Below are 21,332 nucleotides of genomic sequence, written 5' to 3'. Positions count from 1 at the left end.
ACTTGGGTTGAGGGGGATTCACTAAACGGATCCCCCTGACTACCTTACACACCAGGGGGTGTTCCCCAACAGGTTTGCCCTCAACATGCGGATGTCCCGCCGAAATAGCTGACCGGAAGTTATTCACCGATCTATAAGCCATTCCTGACCGCGCCAATTCAGATAAGAAATTCACTATCACAGTGATATCGGATCCCATCGGATCTCCCTGCCGTTCGTTACACCAACCAACCCATCATCTCCAAGCTGACTCATAACGCTTGTGGGTGGAAGGTGCCCATGCCTTTGATAAGAAAAAGAGAGTGTCCTGTGAAACTCCCGGCACTTGCCAACGGCGCCGGAAAGTCTCCACGCCATGAGGGACAACTGATCCTGAAGGACCAACGGGTGGCGAAGACCCACCGGGTCCGTAAGAAGGTCCAGAAACGATGAGATCCGCACCGGCGATGCACAGGTGAGATTCATTGCTACCGGGAACCATGCTTGTGCTTTCCAATACGGGGAGATCAAGACCATCTCCGCCTTCTGCCTCCGAACCTGAGCCAGAACCATCGGGATCATGATAAATGGAGGAAACGCATATAGAATGCCCGTCGTCCATGACTGAAGAAAGGCGTCCGAGCTGATCGCCAAGGGATCCGGACGCCAGCTGTAAAACTGGGGCAACTGTCTGTTGAGCCGTGAGGCAAACAGATCCATCACACATGGACCCCATTTGTGGTTCAATGCCCTGAAGATCCTGGGATGCAACCTCCAATCGCTGGCATCTCTCAAATACCGAGAGTTCCAATCCGCCGTCACGTTGGCGGACCCCGGTATATACTCCGCCGTCACCGAAATTTGATGGGCCAGGCAATAATGCCAAAAATCCTTGGCTATCTCCGCAAGGAGACGTGACCTGGTGCCTCCTAGGCGATTTATATATCGCACCGTGGACACATTGTCCATGCGCAGGAGAATCCAGCACTGAAACTTTCTGAGGAGACAGAGTGCGAATCGCAAAGGAACCCTCCAGGAGTTCCAGGCAATTGATGTGGAGACTCAGCTCTTCGCAGGACCAACAACCTCCCGTCTCCACCGAGCCGCAACGGGCTCCCCAGCCCCAGCGGCTGGCGTCCGACTCTATCACCACCTCCGGGGTGGCCGCGAAAATGGCTCAGCTATTCCGCGCATCCATATGCTCTAACCACCAGTTCATCTCCGTACGAGCCTCTGCCGAAAGGGAAACTTGTTGGGCATAAGTCAGACCCTTGCGCAAGTGCAACGCTTTCAACCGCTGCAGGGCCCTGTAATGTAAAGGGCCCGGAAAAATCGCCTGGATCGAAGAAGCTAGAAGCCCTACCAGGCGCGCCAAAGTCCTCAAGGAGATTGTCGGAGAGGCAAGCGCTCTCCTCAACTCCTTCCTGATCGCCACTCTCCTCTTGAGGGACAAGAGCAACTGAGCTTTCACCGAGTCGACCTGGAACCCCAGGAACTCCATCACTTGAGAAGGTCTCAAGATGGACTTCTGTAAATTCAGAAGGAAGCTCAAGTCCTGAAGGAGTTGGATCATCCATGACAGATGGAGTGACACCATCTCCGGCGACTGTCCTAAAATCAGTATGTCGTTGAGGTAAATAATGAGGCGAACGCCCCTTTCCCTCAACCTCTGCACGATGGGTTTCATCAACTTGGTGAAACACCATGGGGCGGATGACAGTCCAAAGGGCATGGCGGAAAACTCGAACCACCGGTTGCGCCACTGAAACTGTAGGAACCGCCGGTGTGGCGGATAAATGGACACTGCCAGGTAGGCGTCTTTTAAGTCCAGGCGTACCATCCAATCCTGTTCCAAGAGGATGTCGCGCAGGAGGTGTATACCTTCCATTTTGAAGTGTCGATACACAACCCAGCCATTGAACTCTCTGAGGTTCAACACCAGACGATACCCATGGTCCTTTTTGGGGACCACAAAGATGGTGCTTATGAAGCCTAGATCGTGTGGGTTGGATTCCACAATCGCTCCCTTCTGGAGTAAGGAGCATATCTCTGCGTCGATGAAACTCTGCTCTGTTTGGGAAAAATGAAGGGGATTCGGCCTCTGCCGCTGTACTGGGGAGGCATAGAACTCTATGTGAAATCCCTGTACTGTCTGTAACACCCAAGGGTTGTTTGTGAGCATTCGCCACCTGTGGAGAAAAAGAGACAGTCTGCCTCCCACCATATGTTCTGACAGACATAGAAGTCATACCTGAATAGGAGTTGTCTCCTGAATTATTCTGCTGTCCATGATAGGTTCCTCTCTGCCCTTTGCCTCGACCTCCTCTATCGCGGGAGGGGTAGAAATTGGAGCGTCGGTTGCCTCTGCCTCTCTGATCTGCTCCACGCGAGGTCTGTGCATAACCTCGGCCGGACTCTCGACCTCGTGGGCGTCCGGCCCTATCAAAAACACCAGTGTGAAACACTCTCTTGATGCTTGATTGCGCCTTGTCCAGCGCAGAGAAGGTGGCAACGTACTTGCCCATTTCCTTAACAAATTTGTCCCCAAAAAGCATACCATTAGCCAGGAAGCCTGGTTCGGAAGGTGCCATTTCCGCCAGTTGGGAATCGATTCTCATAAGAAAAGAGCGTCTCCGCTCCGTAGACAGGGCCACATTCGCATTCCCCAAGAAGCACATGGCACGTTGTGCCCATTCTAGGATCTCCGATACATCCAGTGGTACATTTTTATCCTTTGCCTTAACTGCTGCGTCTAGAATCTTCGTGAGGGGTCCAGCGACATTCAACATTTTGTCCTGACAACCCCACCATGCTCTATCCAGCCCCTTTTTAGGATCCTTCGCAAACTTCCTCTTAAACGCCGCCATTGTGGGATCCAAGTCCGGCCTATCCGCTACCTTTCCTGTCAAGAATGGTCTGGAGCATTCAGATCGCAGTGTGGCTCTCACTCCACTGTCGAAACCTTGTTGCAGGTTGTTACCCACATGATGCGACACTTCCGGACACGGCACCCATTCTGTGGACCTAGGGTGCACAATACTATTAGGATCAAAAAGAAGGTTCTTAGGCACCTGACTATCATCTGCTTTGTAAGCGGTGTGTTTCACCTTCTTAGATTTCTTTCTGGAAGCCACCGATTCCACCTCTGAATCAGAGGTGTCAGGTGGCGTCGGAGAAGAATCCCCAGACGTATCGTTCGCCATTGAGCCATGATCCTTCATGACATTCCTGGCCATCTGTGCCAACACCTGGGCCGAGGAGTGAGTAGAGGTATCACCCTTGCAGGCTGACTTAAACTTTCTCTTGCCATATTTCTGAAGGGGTTTAGTAAAAGGTTTGAAAGCCTTGATCAGTACTTTATTAACCGACCCTTGGACATGGGTATCCAGGGCCTCCACCAAATTTTCCTCCAATTGTTCCTCTTGTGGCTCATACTCTTCATATTCGTTGTATTCTACCCATTGGTTGTCCTCCTCGGCGTAGTACGCCATAGCTCTAAAGCAGGGAGGCGTGGAGGAACTTCTACAGGGGGGGAAAACCCCAGGGGTGCCTCTAACACACACACACACACACACTGTAGCTCCTAATGTCCAACACTCTATGAGGCCAAATTCAAGGTGGAAGGAGACCCCTTTATGCATACACAATCTCCCCTAGAGCCTGGCTCTGATCCGGACACGCTCCGGTAAGCGTTCGATGAGACCAGGATTTATGCAGTCCAAAGACGCGCGATGTGCGAGGAGCCGGTAATGCAAAGTGAAAGTTGGCTCCTCGCGCATGCGCGTCGCGTGTGGGGGTCGAACTCGACTGCCTCCTGAGCACGAGAGACTCGCGTCTGTCTCCTCCTGCTCCACCGCCCCCTACCGTTCAATCCCGCGCTCTTACGACTCGCGCCACCAAAAGGATAGACGAAATAAATGCGTGGGGCATAACCAATACAACGGGAACAGTTACATCAAATAAATGCGAGGGCATAAATAATACAACAGGAACAATAAGTTCTAAGGCACGCTCACGCACCGTTAACAACCACCGCCCTTATAACCATTAACCACAACAAAGTAGTAACGTAAAGGGCACTTAACTCGCTGCAGCAGCAGCAAAGAAAGAGGAGGTTGTATGGTTAAACATGGACAATTATATGTTGGACTTGATAGTGATTGGTGCAGACTGTTGGAGGGGGTTGTCCTTCCGGGGTCATGCCAGTTTAAAGTTTTTATTGGCTGCTGTATTTGTCAGTAAAGTGAAGAGAAGCATAATCTGAGCCTCTGTGGACATACATAGAATTGATTCTCCGGTTATGCGCGGAAGAAATGGGCGTTGTTGCTAGTGAAACGCGCATGTGCGCGGGAGAAGCGGCAACCCCGCCTCTCCGTGCAGAGAGGGCGTGTAGCCGAACAGCGCGCATGCGCCGAGAGGTAGCGTGTGGCTCTGTTTGAGTCAGGCGCGCTCGCGCTGCGGGCATTCCTGGAATTACTAGAGTAGCGTTGTTAGATTTAGACGCGCTCGCTGCATATCGCGCTGTGAAAAATTCTTTCAATCGTTAGTGCTGGGGCCCTGCTCGTTTGCTCAACGAAGCTGATGTTCTGGTATGGGCCATGGTTTTATCATGCACTCAACACAGCAACACCTGTTAGTATGGGTTTGTGAACCTATTTAGCATGAGCAGGTTCACTAGATTATAAATGGCACATGGAAAAGAAAGTTTACAGGTCAATCAGATATGCTGGGATAGAATAACAACCCCTATATATATCCCTCCTTTGCATACATGCTCCTTGATCAAGCCCCAACTATAGTTGATAACTAGGGGGTATGAACTGGAATTTTTGTGGAACTTTTGAATCCATAAGTCAACGTAGTTGGCCCCATGGGATAGAGTCATTGAGTCCGTTGGTGTCGGTACCCAAACGGAAGACCCACCTCAGTTCCTTCTCAAATAGTCCCACATCAGTTGGGAGCTGTTCAATTACAGTCCAGTGCAGTTCATTGACACAATGTTGTGCCTCCAAAAAATGCGCTGCCATTTTTGTGGTAGATTTTTTACATCTCACATTACTTTTATGTTTGTTTATTCTGGTTTTAACTCCCCTGGTGGTCATACCCACATATTCCAAGTTACAAGGGCAGGTGATTAGATAAACGACATTTTTGCTATTGCAATTAGTGAACGCTCATTGCTCCCATCTTGTGCCATTTTTGAAGGTTAAGGTGTTGCTTTTTTTAGTCAAGTGGCAACTATTGCAATTCCCGCATGGGTGATGTCCCTGCACTCCACGTAGCTGCCATCTGGTAACTGTTTTCTGTGGTCTCGTGTGCACGAGAATGTCTTTGAGGTTCCTTCCTCTTCTGTGGGCAAAGAGAGGTTTTTCCAAGTTCAACGTGCCACTAGTGAGTATGCGCCAGTGTTTGTTCACCAATTTTGTTACCTGGTTGGAAAGAGTACTGTATGTGGTGACACATACTGGTCTGTTCAGAGTGTCGTCTTTTGGAACTTTGTCTTCCAGGAGTGACTCTTGATTGTTATTACAAGCCCTTTTCATAGCCTTCTGTATTACCTTCTCGGGGTATTGTCTCTGTTTCAGTTTCACGCTTAGATCCTGGGCTTGGAACTTGTACCTTGCTACGTCGCTACAGTTGCGGTGTAGGCGGAGGAACTGTCCGTATGGTAGGTTCTCTCTCAAATGATGTGGGTGGAAACTGTCAAAGCGTAGTAGACAGTTCCTCGCCGTCGGTTTGAAATGAGTTTCAGTTTTTAAAGAACCAGACTGATGATAGATATTCAGGTCTAGGAACACCATTGACTCAGTTGACATTGAATGAGTGAATTTTAAGAAGGCATTTTGGGTGTTTAGTCAAGTCATGAAATCCAAGACTGATTGTCCGTCTCCATTCCAGATGACTAGGACGTCATCTATGTAAAGTTTCCAGGTGCGTATTCTGCCCCTGAAAGGATTGTTGGGATGGAGGATCTTGGTGATCTCCAGGTGGTGCACATATAGTCCCGCCAGGCTCGGCGCGAAAGTGCTCCCCATGCTGGTTCCATGCTGTTGTAAATATAAGGTACCCTCGTATTCAAAAAAGTTTTTTGTAAGTGCTATTGAGATGCATTCCATCACCACTCCTCGTGGTTTTTGATATTTCTATGGTTTAGAATGTAATACCTCCTCAATGATGAGGAGGGTTTCATCATGGGGGAGGCTGGTGTAGAGGCTCTCTACATCTAGACTCACCAGCATTTGTGAGTCTTGGTCAAATGGGAGGTCTTGTAGTAACTGTAGTACAGCTTTAGTGTCTCTCAGGTATGTGTCTGTCGCTTGTACCAAAGGTCTTAGAAAGGCATCAGCGAATTTAGACAAAGGCTCTAGTATTGATGAAATCCCAGATACTATGGGACGGCCTGGTGGATTGGTGAGACTTTTGTGTACCTTCGGTATACTATAAAAGTATGGTATACGAGGGTTCTTTTGTGTCAAGAAATCCGTTTCTTTCTTGGTTAGCCAGTCATGGGCTAGCGCCTCCTCAGTCATTGCCCCTATCTGTGTGCGTAGAGATTCAATGGGGTCACTTGACAAGACCCGATAGTTCCTCTCATCTGATAAGAGTCTTTTGCACTCTTGGTCATAGGCGGCGGTGGTTTGAATAACCACTGCCACGCCTTTGTCAGCTGGTTTTATGGTTAGTTTCTTGTTCTGGGAGAGTTCTCTTATTGCTTCATTTTCTAACCTGCTCAAGTTGTGGAAAACGTTTTGATTGGTTTCCAAATGACCGAGTTCCAGCATGATAGCTTTTTCAAAAGCTAGCACTTCGACATGGAGTTGGTTATCGGCTGGTGTGAAGGTTGATTTTGGTTTTAGACCTGTGTCCGAAGTGTCAGGAGTGGGTTCTATGTTATTAAAGAACGCTTTCAGTTTGATACTTCTCACAAAGTCTTGTATCTCTTTGTGTAGGCAGAAAGGGTTAGGTTTGTTGGTAGGGACGTATCCAAGTCCTTTATTAAGTACCTGATTTTGTAGATCTGTCAGAGGCCAGGGGGATATATTGATGACTAAGTTCCCCTCTTGCTTGTGGAAGCTTGATTCGCTGTCATGCTCCTGGTGTGGACCCTCGGTCCGCCACGTCCTCTGTTTGCCAGGTGACGTTGTTGCCTTTCTTGTTCCTGCCTCTGCGGGGTCCCTGGCCCCACGCTAAAAAAGGCTGCGCGGTTTGGGGTGCAGGTGTTGGTTCTGGTCCCCATTGTGGGTACAATGGTCCCATCGGTGGTGGACCGTATTGGTATGGTACTTGGAATTGACCTTGGTAGGGATTAAATTGTGGGGGTCCTTGAAAACCTCTCCAGCCTCTTTGGCGTGGGTATTGGGTTCTCTGTTGTCGGTAACCTCCTCTTTGTTGTCTTCTTTGTTGGAAACCACCTGAATTAGTGCTGCCATCTGAACTGACACTATCAGTATCACTTGTATTACTCTTCGCCACATAGTCTGCTTTAGTGTAAGGGTATACCCTCTCTGCAGTGAACCGATCCTTATCTTTCTTAAGTTTATTAAACTTGCTTGTCCTAAGTGTTGTTTCAAAGTCTGTCATTTGTTGGTTAAGTTCTTCCAGACCTTTCTTCAAGGCTGCAGGTGAAATAAAAGCCTTGAGTTGTACCTCTAGTTTCTGGATCTCTACTTTAAATTCCTGTGAAATTCTTGTGGCTGTTTGTACTATTAGTACCAGCCAATCTCTGGTACAATGCCATGAGATCAGAGACCAGGCTTTTTTAAAGACAAGATCGTCTTGAAAGATAAATGGTTCATTTTGTACGATCAGGCCTTGTGGGGCTATCCTTTTCCTTAAATATTCCCTCATGAGGAGGCCATGTAGTGCAGCCCTAATCTGGACTTTTCTCACTAGCAACAACGCCCATTTCTTCCGCGCACAACCGGAGAAATAGTTGGGGTTTCTCTCCTTCTATGGGCAATATCCGATTCTAATCAGGCTACAATTAAGGGCACTTTGGTTAGTATATAAGGTACGAACCTCCGAAAACACGGCATATCGTCAGAGCCGCGTTGAGGGGATGACAGTCCATCGAAGCATGCTGTAACCGTGAGTTTGTGATGCAGGGAACCTACCCTATTTTCTCCACGAGGAACAACTACGAATCCTTACTCTAGTTTCCTATGTCCTCTAGGTAGCCGCATTGAGCCAGAAGACTACCCCCAATACCACGCAGGGCTCATGAGGCCACCCTGCCTTATAAAATAAGTAAGCACTGAACAAACCAATCTCTCTCCTAAAAACACATCAACTTAGGAGAAGCTTATGACTTACCATTTGTAAATGTGTGTGTACTAGTCTACATGTGTGTCCTTGTCTTTTTTCTCACAGGGTTCCTGACCACACTGGTCACAGATTGCCCTTTTTTCTGAACAGACATTTTCTGATGATAATCTTTATCCTAATGTGATGTCTTGATTTATTATGCATTTTATCTTCACAGGTCTTGTTCTATTATCGCCAATTGGGCGCAACAGACTACTAGATCAAACACATAATTAGGAACATTACACCTAATTTTTTGTAGATTTTTTTAATTAACACTTTAACATCTACAAAGCATGTGAGTAAGGTGAGGAGGTTTGTGCACTCCCTCGTCCTGAAGAAGGAGTTTCCACACTCCGAAAAATGTCATGTCAACGCACTTTCTGAGGTTGATGTACATTAAAATACAGTAACAGCCTCACCCTACACCCCTTTTTAACAATACCAGCTGAGGGCCTAATAAATTTTATTTTTACCCTACGAGCCAGGTATTTTTTAACTTTCACCTCTCACCACTTCACTACTCACACAATAAAACCCCCCCCACACTCACCAACACATAGTTCACTTCAAGTGCTCCTACGTAGTCGTAAGTCGCAGCACGCCGCATCCTGTAGAGGGGTGCGAAGACCCCGATGATGAAGCATGACACCAAGGGGCCTGCTGGTGTGTGAGGGGTATTCTACACAACACTGTGTGCTCCCCACCACTGTAGGGACCTTTACCACCACTAGAGTGGATTCTACTTTGTTTATGTAAATTGCCAGGGGAGATCGAATCCACTAACCCTCTCCCTCCCTCCTTTGTTAAAAACTTATTCCTTCCCACAACATTCATATAACTCCATGTACAATGTATATAATTTGTCCAGTTGCTTCTTCCGTTCTTTGGGTCAAGAGGTGAGGTTCCCAAGCGTTTTGCTAGTTAGAAAGTCCTTGGCAGTGGTTCAATGTCACAGGACAGCGTTTCATGAATCAAGTGCGCATATGTAGGGTTCAGACAAGATGGAGGATTCAGTCACCCTCCAGGCCCAAATATGAGCTAATAATAAAGACAAAGAAGAACATGTTAGAATACGAAAATAAATGAATGCACTGCATACCACTTATTTTATCTTAACTATTGTGTTAGCAGATTAGCAAGACACGCAAGGTTTAATTCAAGCAAAAGCATATGCATTAGCATGTGAGTTTCAAAGCTGCCATTTTAGGCACTACTGCGCAGCTGCAACAAATTACCACCAAAAGCAAAGGACGTCGTACTACGTAGATGCAGTAGACGCATGCCCCAAAGAGTTCCCACGTTTTTGGCAGCCATATTGAGACACTCGAGTAATCATGTTAGTAAAGTACATTTAAAGCCTCCCCTACATAAATAATATGTTGTGTGGTGCAATTATTAGTATTCACAAAAGATGTTGGTTAATTCATTATGTGTTATTTCGAGAGAGTTGAGTCCAAGCAAGCTTCTTACGTACGAAACTTTGCTCCATCAGTAGTCAAGCATAACTTAGGAGACAGGGGTGTAAAGCATTTAATATCACCAAAACAGTAAATAAGTAAAAGCCACAACACAATAAAAATACAACACCAGTTTATAGAAATAGAGAGTATTTGTATTTTTAAAATGACACCAAAACGATAAAAATCCAATGTAGGGAACAAGATATATGAATTTGTAAAGTTTAAATACAAAGAAATGTGCTTTCAGGAGCCTAAAAGTGAAAAGTGCCAACTGTGGCTATCTGGTCCTGCTCAACTGCGACAAAGTCAAAGTTTCAGGCCGACCGTCGGTCGGATTTGATAAGTGGTTGAACCCGAGCAAATTTTTACCTTCTCACTTAGTCACTTTTTTGGAGCTTTATCTCTTGACGTCGAGCAATTAGGTCCTTGGATCTGGGTTTCAAATTGATGATCGTGGCCTGCTGCAGTGCTATACCTTGGTGAGCACTCAAGGTCTTTGTCTTCATGATCGACAGCGAGAAGCTCTGGAGCTTTCAGCGGGGCAACCCTGCACGGTCGATGCTGGTCTTTTTTACAAATGTGGACAAAAAGGTCCTAAAGTTTCAGATATTTTTCTGAAAGGTTCCTTCAGGGGCAGAAAGGGTCCACAGCACCAGCCAAGGCTTCAGAAGGTCTGTTTTGCCTCTTGGGGGTCTGCGACTCCAACTCCCACAATGTGCCTGGTCAGTCCAGGAAAATCCAGATGCAGCTGTTTATCTGGAGTTGTCCTCGTAGTGGACGTCGCCGGTGGCTTCTTCCAGCACTTTTCTACCTGTTAGTCAGGGAGTCCACTCCTTATCCTTATAGACAGATACATTCCTACTTATGTGGAGCCTTTAGAGTGCAGCAGGTGCAGTTCATCTGAGTGTAGTCCACTGTTGTGCAATCCAAGGTTCCAGCAGGGTAGTCCTTCTTCTCCAGATGTTTTCAGGCAGGGATCTGGGGTACTCTTGCAGCTCTTACATATGTATTCCCCCTTCTGTTCTGGCAAGAAGGGTGCCCCCTAACCAATGGGTTTCAAGTTGCCACCGTTTGCCATTTTCTTTTTAATGCCTTTCTAGTTGAGCAGGTAGAAAAAAAAGAGACAGGCAGTACAAATAATTCATGCATTACTTTTAAAATGTACAGGTATAAGGCAAGTAAAAACATCCCACAAAGTAATCATCTAATTCATCCAAATAACCTAAACACATCTTCCTCATAATAGGAGCATCAATAGTCTACTTTGGAAAACCATAGTGTAGTTGTATCTTATTAAAAATAACGGCAATAAATGTACAAGATCGAATAATACCTCCTTCATTTAAATTGCATAAAGGTCCTTACATTTCATTGAAAAAATACAGAGTAATCAGCCCACATAATCTTAAACCTACAGAGTGCCCCTACCCTCTTTGCATAGGCCTCCTTGAAATCATAGGTCTTGGCCGGCGTATTAAGCCACTGACCTATTGTCAGCACTGTTGATGATTTTCAGTTCTGCTGTACCAAGGACATGGCTACCGCTATTGCTATACAAATAAAATATTGCTGGTGTTTTGTTAACCGAAGCCCCAAATGTGAGAAGTCAAATAAAACTCACATCGTTGATGGAAGAATAGTTATCAACATGCAATGACTAATAATCATAAAAACCTCCTCCGAAAAGTGCTTAAGGCTAGGGCATGCAAAAAATATATGTACAATATATGTACCCATCCACCTGCCCCATTCTTCTTATATCTGAAACATTGATCCTGAGTTGATGGGAACATTCTATGTAGTCTATGAGGCATATAATATGCCATCCATCTAGATAGGAAAGCCATTCTCTTAAAGTTTGACTCTTTCAATGCTCTATGAACAATCTCACTCTGTATCTGCCATTCTTTAATGTTAAACCTACAGCCCATTTTCTGTAATATTTTTGGAAGAAACTCGTCTGTAAGTTCATTATTAACACTCTGGCATAACAGGCAATACAGTTTCCTATTCCACTCATCTTATTTTCGTTCATCCAGTTTATTATCGTTCTTGCAGTTTCCTTAATCATCATTATTATTTTTAAGAAAACTGGTTATTTGATGAAGACATATCCATAGATCTGCATTTTGTCTACCAAATTGTTGTAATATTGAGTCCCATGTTATCAAGTTAGATCTAGCTTCACGAAACCTAGATCACTCCAGGATTGCAAGAACCCTAGTGAAAACTGAAAGCTCCAGATCACACAGTCCTGAAGAGAATTAAGAGCATGACATGCCGGTGTATCATACGCCTTAACAAATACCTGGCTGCTTAATACTATTGTGGTTACAACCTTATATCTAGTTTTCTTAGATAGGTTTGTTGACCGAAGAAAAGCTGGTAGATTAATTTCACTTTCTTTTAGTATATAATTTTAAATAAAGTTATCAAACTTCGATGATGCTGCTGCTAACTGTACCAACTGACTAACCAGAGAGGCCTGATATTATGTTGGAAAATGTGGTAATGCTAGACCCTCTGCTCTGTGCCTACTTGAAGTATAGATACTTTTACCCAATCTTGTTTTTTTGCCCATACAAACCCACAAATAACTTTAACTAATTCAAAAAAGTATGAGGTAAGCACTTTAAGAGGAAGGTTCTGAAACAAAAACACAATCAATTAAATTATTGACAGTTTAACTTACAAAACTTGTCCAACTAATAAAAAAAGGAAATATAGGCCACCTATCTAATAACCTTTTTACCTTTATAAGAGTATTACCATAATTTATATGGAACAATTGTGTTTAATCATTTCTCATATAGACCCTGTCCCTAAGTATTTTATGGGCTGTTGTGGTAGAGTCTGTAAACCCGCTGGTAACTGGGCATCCATAGAATTAAACAGAAGCAACTCAGTTTTTGAGTGATAAACTTTATATCCACCCAGGCCTGTGATAGCCTTGATTTCCTCCAGCGCTTCCTGTAAAGTTGCACTTTCAGCCTTAAGATATCAGATAAAGTCGTCAGCAAAGGGTTTGATTTGTGTCATCCCCATTATGGGAGCCAGGATTAAAGGGTTAGAAGGGATTTTGACATTGTGTGGCTCAATAAAAAGAGAGAACAGGAGTGGGGATAATGGGCATCCTAGACTGGTGTAATGCTTAATCTCAACCTCTCCCACCTGTTCCCCATTAACAATTATCTTTGCTTCTCTCTCCTTATATAATTCCTTTAGCATTGCTATCAATGAGATGGATAGCCAAACTTCCCTAGAATAAAAAGCAGAGCTTGCCAGTCAACAAGGTCTAAATCATTTTCCGCATCCATCATTAATATTGCAGTCTTATCCTTGTGAAGAACCGGGTTTTAGAACCCAGCGGCGCCAGGGAAAACGCCCGAAGTCTTCGAGTTCCCCTGTCTTGGCAAACAGAGACACGGGACACTTCTAGGTGACGTCAAAGACCAAGTTTTATTGGCTGCAACCAGGAACAGAGGTCTACGAAGCACAACACGGGTGGTTCGCTAGAGACTGCACAATTTAGTAAAGCGAGACATCGTCTTTTATGCCAAAAATCACATTCCTGACTAGCATCAATTACTTACAAACGGACCAACATTACAGTGACATTTCACAAGTATCGCATAACGACAAGCCCACTTTCTGTTGTCCAGCCCACCAGGAATGACAAGGTAAAATCCAACATTCTTGCTCGGACAGGCCGGACAAACCCATAATAAAAGGACCTCAACCCAAACCATCAATAGGCCATAAAGGAAGGAATAGAAACAGATGAGAAGTAAGATAGAAGGGTGTGTGCATGCACCATAAACTCAGCAATGTCCTGCTCTTTGATCTCTATCTGACCAGCTGCCTAACAAGGAACTGGCTCAACGAGGTCAGCCTCGGGCAAGGGAGTCAGTTCGTTCAGGTCACACAAAAGGCAGCTAAAGGTGTACGTGTCCCAAAGACTCGTTCGGCCGCAGTCATCGGCTTATGTGAAGGCAACCACAAAATGGCTGCCGTACACAAAATGGAACCCGAAGGTTCAAACGAAATCCCTGAATACGTAGTGTCTCGATTGATCGATTATGACGAAAACACTCGTACATACCGCACTTGTCATTTGCGGTCCGCTGATACCAACATCGTCTTGATACGACGACCTTTATTGAACGGGTTCAGAATCACGGAACCTCACTTGTTGACTGAAAAATAATCAAGAGCCTGCATCAAATATAGGTATTGAAAGCCATTGATCTCTCTGGCAAAAATCCTGCTTGATCAGCATGGACCGCTTGTTGCACACTAGGAGCAATCCTATTCGCCCAGATGTTCTTAAATAACTTGTAATCCGAATTTAATAAGCTTATTGGGTGATATGAGTCGGGGTCACTAGGATCTTTATCTTTTTTAAGAACACTGATCACAACTGACTCCTTGAATCTTTTGTAGATAGGGATCCCATCCATAATTTTGTTACACAGATATATTAAGAATGGGGGAAGGTCAGCTAAAAATATCTCATAAACTTCAGTGGGAATTCTGGCATTCCCACTAGCCTTTGCACTAGCCATACTTTTTAGCATTTCAGCCAGTTCTATAGGCTCAATCGACTTATTCAAAGCTTCTATATTGTCCCTAGTGATTTGTGATAGCTAGAAAGAGACAAAATTGTTTACTAACTCTTGTGGGTCTATTACCTGTACATCAGCATAGATTTGTTTAAAATGGCAAATACATATTTCTGCTGCCCTATCTTTATCTTCCACCATAGTTCCAGTGCTAGATTCTCTAATTTGTGTGATTTTTTGTGCCTGTTCTTCTGTATTTTGGCAGTATATGCTAGATATTTACCTATATGCTGGCCTTCTTTATACACTTTCTGTTGGTAAGCCTTACTCTCTGCAATATCTTCTAAAAATAAGAACAAATTCTTAGTTGGTCTTAAGCCCTCATCAATTCTTGCTGTAGTGCCTTATCACAATGACCTCTTAACATCGCACAGTTGAGTTTGTTCCTAACCTGTTCTAATGTGTTTTGCAACATTTCTATCTTCTGCACCCTCTGCTTGGATGTCCTATCTTTGTAAGAAATAGCCTGGCCCGAAAGGAGGCCTGAAAGTCTTTCCACATGGTGTGCACACAATCCTATCACTAGACGGTACCATGCAGGCTTGCTAATAGGAGAAATGTACACCGACGGGTTGTACGCGCCATCATTCACCCATATCCTCGGTCACGCTTAGTACGGACAAAGACAAGGACTCTGTATACGGGAGTGACCTCGATTTTCCTGGCGCAATACACAGACCCCATCTTCAGAACCCATATGACCAGCTAATCGGGTGGCATAATTTTGCGCCTCTCTTTTGGATTAAAGCTTTCTTTCATCCCTAATATCAATTGTACAGACAGATTCAAAATTCCAACCAGTCAAATATCATCTTTAAGACTATATGCCAAACTTCCAGTCATAAGGATTCATACCAAACATGGCTTCCTGATGAAGACTCAAAGCCAAAACGTGCATAGGACACAACGCATTCTAGCCATGACCAATATGAATGTCCTTCTCAACTGAAATAGATGCCTTACCCTATTTGGTGATCATAAATATTTAACGAATTATAAAATAATCCATATGAAAAAAAGTCCTAAATACTCCTAGCATTGACTAGAGGCCACTTGTAATGAAAATAATGGACACACTTTGCTTTGCCTAAAGTATAACAAATGCTTAAACATTTTGTATCAAATGTGTATCAAATGTATGACAAGATAGGCAGCGGATGAATGTGGCAGTATCCCTGAATAAGGATCTAGTAAAAACCATTACAGAAATATATCAATCTATTGGTATGCATTGAATTATATGAGATTTTTTGTATGTGTATATATTGTATTGGTATTGACGTTTTACAAAAAAGATAAAGAAACACATTTTGAATAAATATATATATGTTTTGATAACAATCAGCATCATATTAATGATATATTAATATTGAAATTCTCAAGGTCCACTTTGCATTAATTTCCTAAAGATGTTTGCACACATCTTAAAGTCTTCCCACACCATAAAAATTGGGGCAGTGTTTATATTATCCTTAACAAACAGCTGTATAAAATTACGCATTTCTTCAATCCATATTTGGTCCATAAGTGGAGGTTTATCAAACTGCCATCTGGCATTCCTTTTTTGAGGTATTCCTAATATTATGACTAAGAAGACTATAGAGTGATCCGAAAAAGAGTTCATAATAATCTCTGACCCTCCTCTTTCTAATAGCCTATCCACCAAATAAAATTCCAATTGTGAAGCTGTTTCAAACCTTGCAGAGTAGCACATAAACTGGGAAAGGACCAGGTGTTCAACTCACCATAGATCTATTAGGGCAAAATCATCCTTTATAATCTTAATAAATGTTGAAGTTTTTGGTTTTAGTTGTTGCCTAGTCTTATTTGAAGTATCTACTCCTCGATCTTGTATAACATCAACATTTTCACCCATAACTATGGGACCATCTGCATTTATAAACAGATCAGAAATCAGCTCTAAAGCTTTAATATCACCAAAAATTGAACCATAATAGTTAAAAAAAAAAGTAAGAAGGACCCCTGATGCTTTGACCTCAATCCAGATCCATCTCGCTTCTCCATACCGGATCACTTCCCTCACCTTCCAGTCCAACATAGTTATAAAACAAAATAACAACTCATTGAACTGCCTTATTTGCTGAAGTAAAGTAGGCTTTTGAATATTTCATTGGAAACAACAGTTTTGGAGTGTTGGATTTAAAATGCAATTCCTGTAAAAATAGTACCTCCGCGGAAAAAGATCTCTACCATTTAGACACAGTGCTCCACGTTTATGTGCATTTAAAAGGTCATTTACAGTACAAGAGATTATTATCCTTTGTGACATTCCTTCATTTTAGTCTTATGCCCACAGCTTGTATAAACATTTTTTTGTTCTTTTTAATATAACCTTACTGCCATTTATTTGGTGAACTTAATCCTTATCCCTATTTTCCACTGTTCCCATCTCTCTCCTATTCTGCTCATGCTCTTAAATATCACCCATCCACAACCTTCCCAAATCTTGCTCTTTTTGTAATGCACAGCTCCCTTCCGTCTCACTTTTCCAACCCCCCACCATTGACCAATCCGAAGAAGGGAATGGACTTTAACTCCCTTCTTCAGCCTACTCAGAATTGTGGCTCCTTGACCTGGCACCTATACACGCCCTTTAGTGTCCACCCCCTTAGTATTTTATGGATGTCTATTTCCGACATCTAGAAACAGATATAAAGTGCTAAAGGGTTCACGAAAGTGTTATTTTAACAAAGTGACTAATGTTTGACAACTCCCTGTGGCTTACACACACTTTTAACCACCACGAGCTGCATAGTGCCAGTTGACGTATTGCCACAGTGGATCTCAAGATTGCTCTGAATTCCTGGGATAGGCATACAAAAGCACTCTTATGTCTGAAAATAATATCATAACAAAATGCTTGGTCTATAGTTACCATGAATAAAGGAATAGCCTCCCGTCCCATACAACATAGAGGAGCGGCGAGAGAGAGCCTGCATGATTCGCTGCTAAGTACGTCTGAGCTCCACTCTTTTGCTAGAGGTTCCGTGCACGAGATTGAACCACCAAAGCAGCTTCCGGGTCAGAGACTCCTTAGCTGGTGCCGGGGACATGATGCTGCGGAGCACTGCAGTGCATTCCTGATTTTTCTTCACCACAGCAAATATTCGGCAGATACATGAATAGCTCTCGACATTCCTTTGATCTACATGAAGGTTGCCCAACAGAACGCAGATAGGAGGGAGCCGCCAGGTGCCTCACTGAGGTAAGGGGGTCTCTTGTGGTCGAGGAGTCATCCAGGTAAATCAGCCCTGACTAGTAGAGGGTCCCTGAGCAGGCTTTCTATCCCTACGAATCCCTCTTTGCTGCTTTTACCATACAACAGAAGTTGAAGGCCTTTTTCTTTGCCTCTTCTCTCTCTAATGCCACAAACACTGTCAGCACCCACCACAGCGCACAGATTCTGGGTCAACATCTTTGAATAAGCACGTTACAGCACAAGTGAGCTGGGCCAACACCTGATATTTTCTACTCATAGGGGATAGAAGGAAAGAATAACCGTTCGTATTTTTGATGGACAAAATCATACAACAAATGGCTCTGAGGGGAGCAGGAGTGGAAGCCCTGGCATTGAGTCCTCTATCAGTAAACCAAAGGGCGAAGAGGAAAGCAATGCAAACGGGCATTTGTTGCAGTAAGGAGGGAGAAAAATTCTGCAAAAAAAAGGTTGTGCAGCAGATAAATAGATGGAGCAGCTATCTCCAGTTTTCTCGGCCAGTAGATTATCTCCCCCTATGTTGACCTTATCGAGGTCTCCCCTAGAAATAGCTGCCACTGGTAGGAGTTCAATGACAGAATTGGTGTCGGTATCTGATGTAGAGAATATGGAGAATACAGTGAGGAAGGAAGATCCAAATGCCAGTATTAACCCTCAACAACCCAATAGTAGTAAAAGTGTGGTAATGGATATACCTAGTGGAGCTGAGGAGGAAAAAATGGTTGATAAAGGTCACAAGGATTACCCATTGTTTTAAAAAAACTGTAAACCAACATTGGAGAGATTAACAAGTCAGACAGAGAGATGGGACACAGTTGGAGTATCATCATCAAGCGCCCTTGCCCTGCAACTGGTACCAAATTTGATGGATAATGTATCTGCGTTAAATGTTGGTCCAACGGCGGAAATTGCCGAATTGGGGGTACAGGAGGTTTCAGATGCACTCCCCCAAGCTACAGCTGCATCAGAGCCTGTGAGTTTGGCGCAGGATGGGTCACCAGAACTTCAAAGACCCCAGGAGGCAGAGAATTCTAATGGTATAAGAAGACAAGAACAACAGGAAAGCAATGATTTACAGATTGAAACATCTAATTTTAGTCAACCCTCGATATATCAGGTCAGCAGTTCTTTGAAACTATCTTAGCTGAGATCCGAGAGTGCAAAAGTTCGCAGACACAGGAAATTGCCACAGTTCACCAATGACTGGATGAAATCGAGGGTATGGTGCAACAAATTCCGGCATGAATTAATAAACTTGAGCAGCGAGTATCAGGTATGGAAGATCCTTCTTCGAGCTGGGACAATGATATTGCTACTCTTGAGATAAAAACTACAGACTTCACAATTGAAAGTTGATAAAATGGAGAAATATGCAAGATGATCTAATTTGCGTTTTATAGGGATTCTGGAGGAAATTAAACATATAAATGGCCGGCTAACCCCATGTTATACATGGGGTTGTTCTTTTTAATATAACCTTACTGCCATTTATTTGGTGAACTTAATCCTTATCCCTATTTTCCACTGTTCCCATCTCTCTCCTATTCTGCTCATGCTCTTAAATATCACCCATCCACAACCTTCCCAAATCTTGCTCTTTTTGTAATGCACAGCTCCCTTCCGTCTCACTTTTCCAACCCCCGCCATTAACCAATCCGAAGAAGGGAATGGACTTTAACTCCCTTCTTCAGCCTACTCAGAATTGTGGCTCCTTGACCTGGCACCTATACACGCCCTTTAGTGTCCACCCCCTTAGTATTTTATGGATGTCTATTTCCGACATCTAGAAACAGATATAAAGTGCTAAAGGGTTCACGAAAGTGTTATTTTAACAAAGTGACTAATGTTTGACAACTCCCTGTGGCTTACACACACTTTTAACCACCACGAGCTGCATAGTGCCAGTTGACGTATTGCCACAGTGGATCTCAAGATTGCTCTGAATTTCTGGGATAGGCATACAAAAGCACTCTTATGTCTGAAAATAATATCATAACAAAATGCTTGGTCTATAGTTACCATGAATAAAGGAATAGCCTCCCGTCCCATACAACATAGAGGAGCGGCGAGAGAGAGCCTGCATGATTCGCTGCTAAGCACGTCTGACCTCCACTCTTTTGCTAGAGGTTCCGTGCACGAGATTGAACCACCAAAGCAGCTTCCGGGTCAGAGACTCCTTAGCTGGTGCCGGGGACATGATGCTGCGGAGCACTGCAGTGCATTCCTGATTTTTCTTCGCCACAGCAAATATTCGGCAGATACATGAATAGCTCTCGACATTCCTTTGATCTACATGAAGGTTGCCCAACAGAACGCAGATAGGAGGGAGCCGCCAGGTGCCTCACTGAGGTAAGGGGGTCTCTTGTGGTCGAGGAGTCATCCAGGTAAATCAGCCCTGACTAGTAGAGGGTCCCTGAGCAGGCTTTCTATCCCTACGAATCCCTCTTTGCTGCTTTTACCATACAACAGAAGTTGAAGGCCTTTTTCTTTGCCTCTTCTCTCTCTAATGCCACAAACACTGCCAGCACCCACCACAGCGCACAGATTCTGGGTCAACATCTTTGAATAAGCACGTTACAGCACAAGTGAGCTGGGCCAACACCTGATATTTTCTACTCATAGGGGATAGAAGGAAAGAATAACCGTTCGTATTTTTGATGGACAAAATCATACAACAAATGGCTCTGAGGGGAGCAGGAGTGGAAGCCCTGGCATTGAGTCCTCTATCAGTAAACCAAAGGGCGAAGAGGAAAGCCATGCAAACGGGCATTTGTTGCAGTAAGGAGGGAGAAAAATTCTGCAAAAAAAAGGTTGTGCAGCAGATAAATAGATGGAGCAGCTATCTCCAGTTTTCTCGGCCAGTAGATTATCTCCCCCTATGTTGACCTTATCGAGGTCTCCCCTAGAAATAGCTGCCACTGGTAGGAGTTCAATGACAGAATTGGTGTCGGTATCTGATGTAGAGAATATGGAGAATACAGTGAGGAAGGAAGATCCAAATGCCAGTATTAACCCTCAACAACCCAATAGTAGTAAAAGTGTGGTAATGGATATACCTAGTGGAGCTGAGGAGGGAAAAATGGTTGATAAAGGTCACAAGGATTACCCATTGTTTTAAAAAAACTGTAAACCAACATTGGAGAGATTAACAAGTCAGACAGAGAGATGGGACACAGTTGGAGTATCATCATCAAGCGCCCTTGCCCTGCAACTGGTACCAAATTTGATGGATAATGTATCTGCGTTAAATGTTGGTCCAACGGCGGAAATTGCCGAATTGGGGGTACAGGAGGTTTCAGATGCACTCCCCCAAGCTACAGCTGCATCAGAGCCTGTGAGTTTGGCGCAGGATGGGTCACCAGAACTTCAAAGACCCCAGGAGGCAGAGAATTCTAATGGTATAAGAAGACAAGAACAACAGGAAAGCAATGATTTACAGATTGAAACATCTAATTTTAGTCAACCCTCGATATATCAGGTCAGCAGTTCTTTGAAACTATCTTAGCTGAGATCCGAGAGTGCAAAAGTTCGCAGACACAGGAAATTGCCACAGTTCACCAATGACTGGATGAAATCGAGGGTATGGTGCAACAAATTCCGGCATGAATTAAAAAACTTGAGCAGCGAGTATCAGGTATGGAAGATCCTTCTTCGAGCTGGGACAATGATATTGCTACTCTTGAGATAAAAACTACAGACTTCACAATTGAAAGTTGATAAAATGGA

At 44.0% G+C, this 21,332-nt stretch overlaps 1 protein-coding gene across 1 annotated transcript; it reads right to left on the bottom strand.

The window, feature by feature from the left end:
- Window positions 1-1,160: 1,160 nt before the first annotated feature.
- On the bottom strand, window positions 1,161-3,182 carry LOC147692763 (uncharacterized). Its single transcript, XM_086939551.1, has one exon. It carries the CDS (start codon window positions 3,180-3,182, stop codon window positions 1,161-1,163), a length of 2,022 nt encoding a protein of 673 aa, XP_086795677.1.
- Between the last annotated feature and the right edge of the window lie 18,150 nt (window positions 3,183-21,332).

This window comes from Lissotriton vulgaris, chromosome 9 (genome assembly GCF_964263255.1).
Source record: "Lissotriton vulgaris chromosome 9, aLisVul1.2, whole genome shotgun sequence".
NCBI classification, from domain to species: Eukaryota; Metazoa; Chordata; class Amphibia; order Caudata; family Salamandridae; genus Lissotriton; species Lissotriton vulgaris.
Note: the sequence above shows the minus strand (reverse complement) of the source record. Positions and strands in the feature narration are given on the sequence as shown.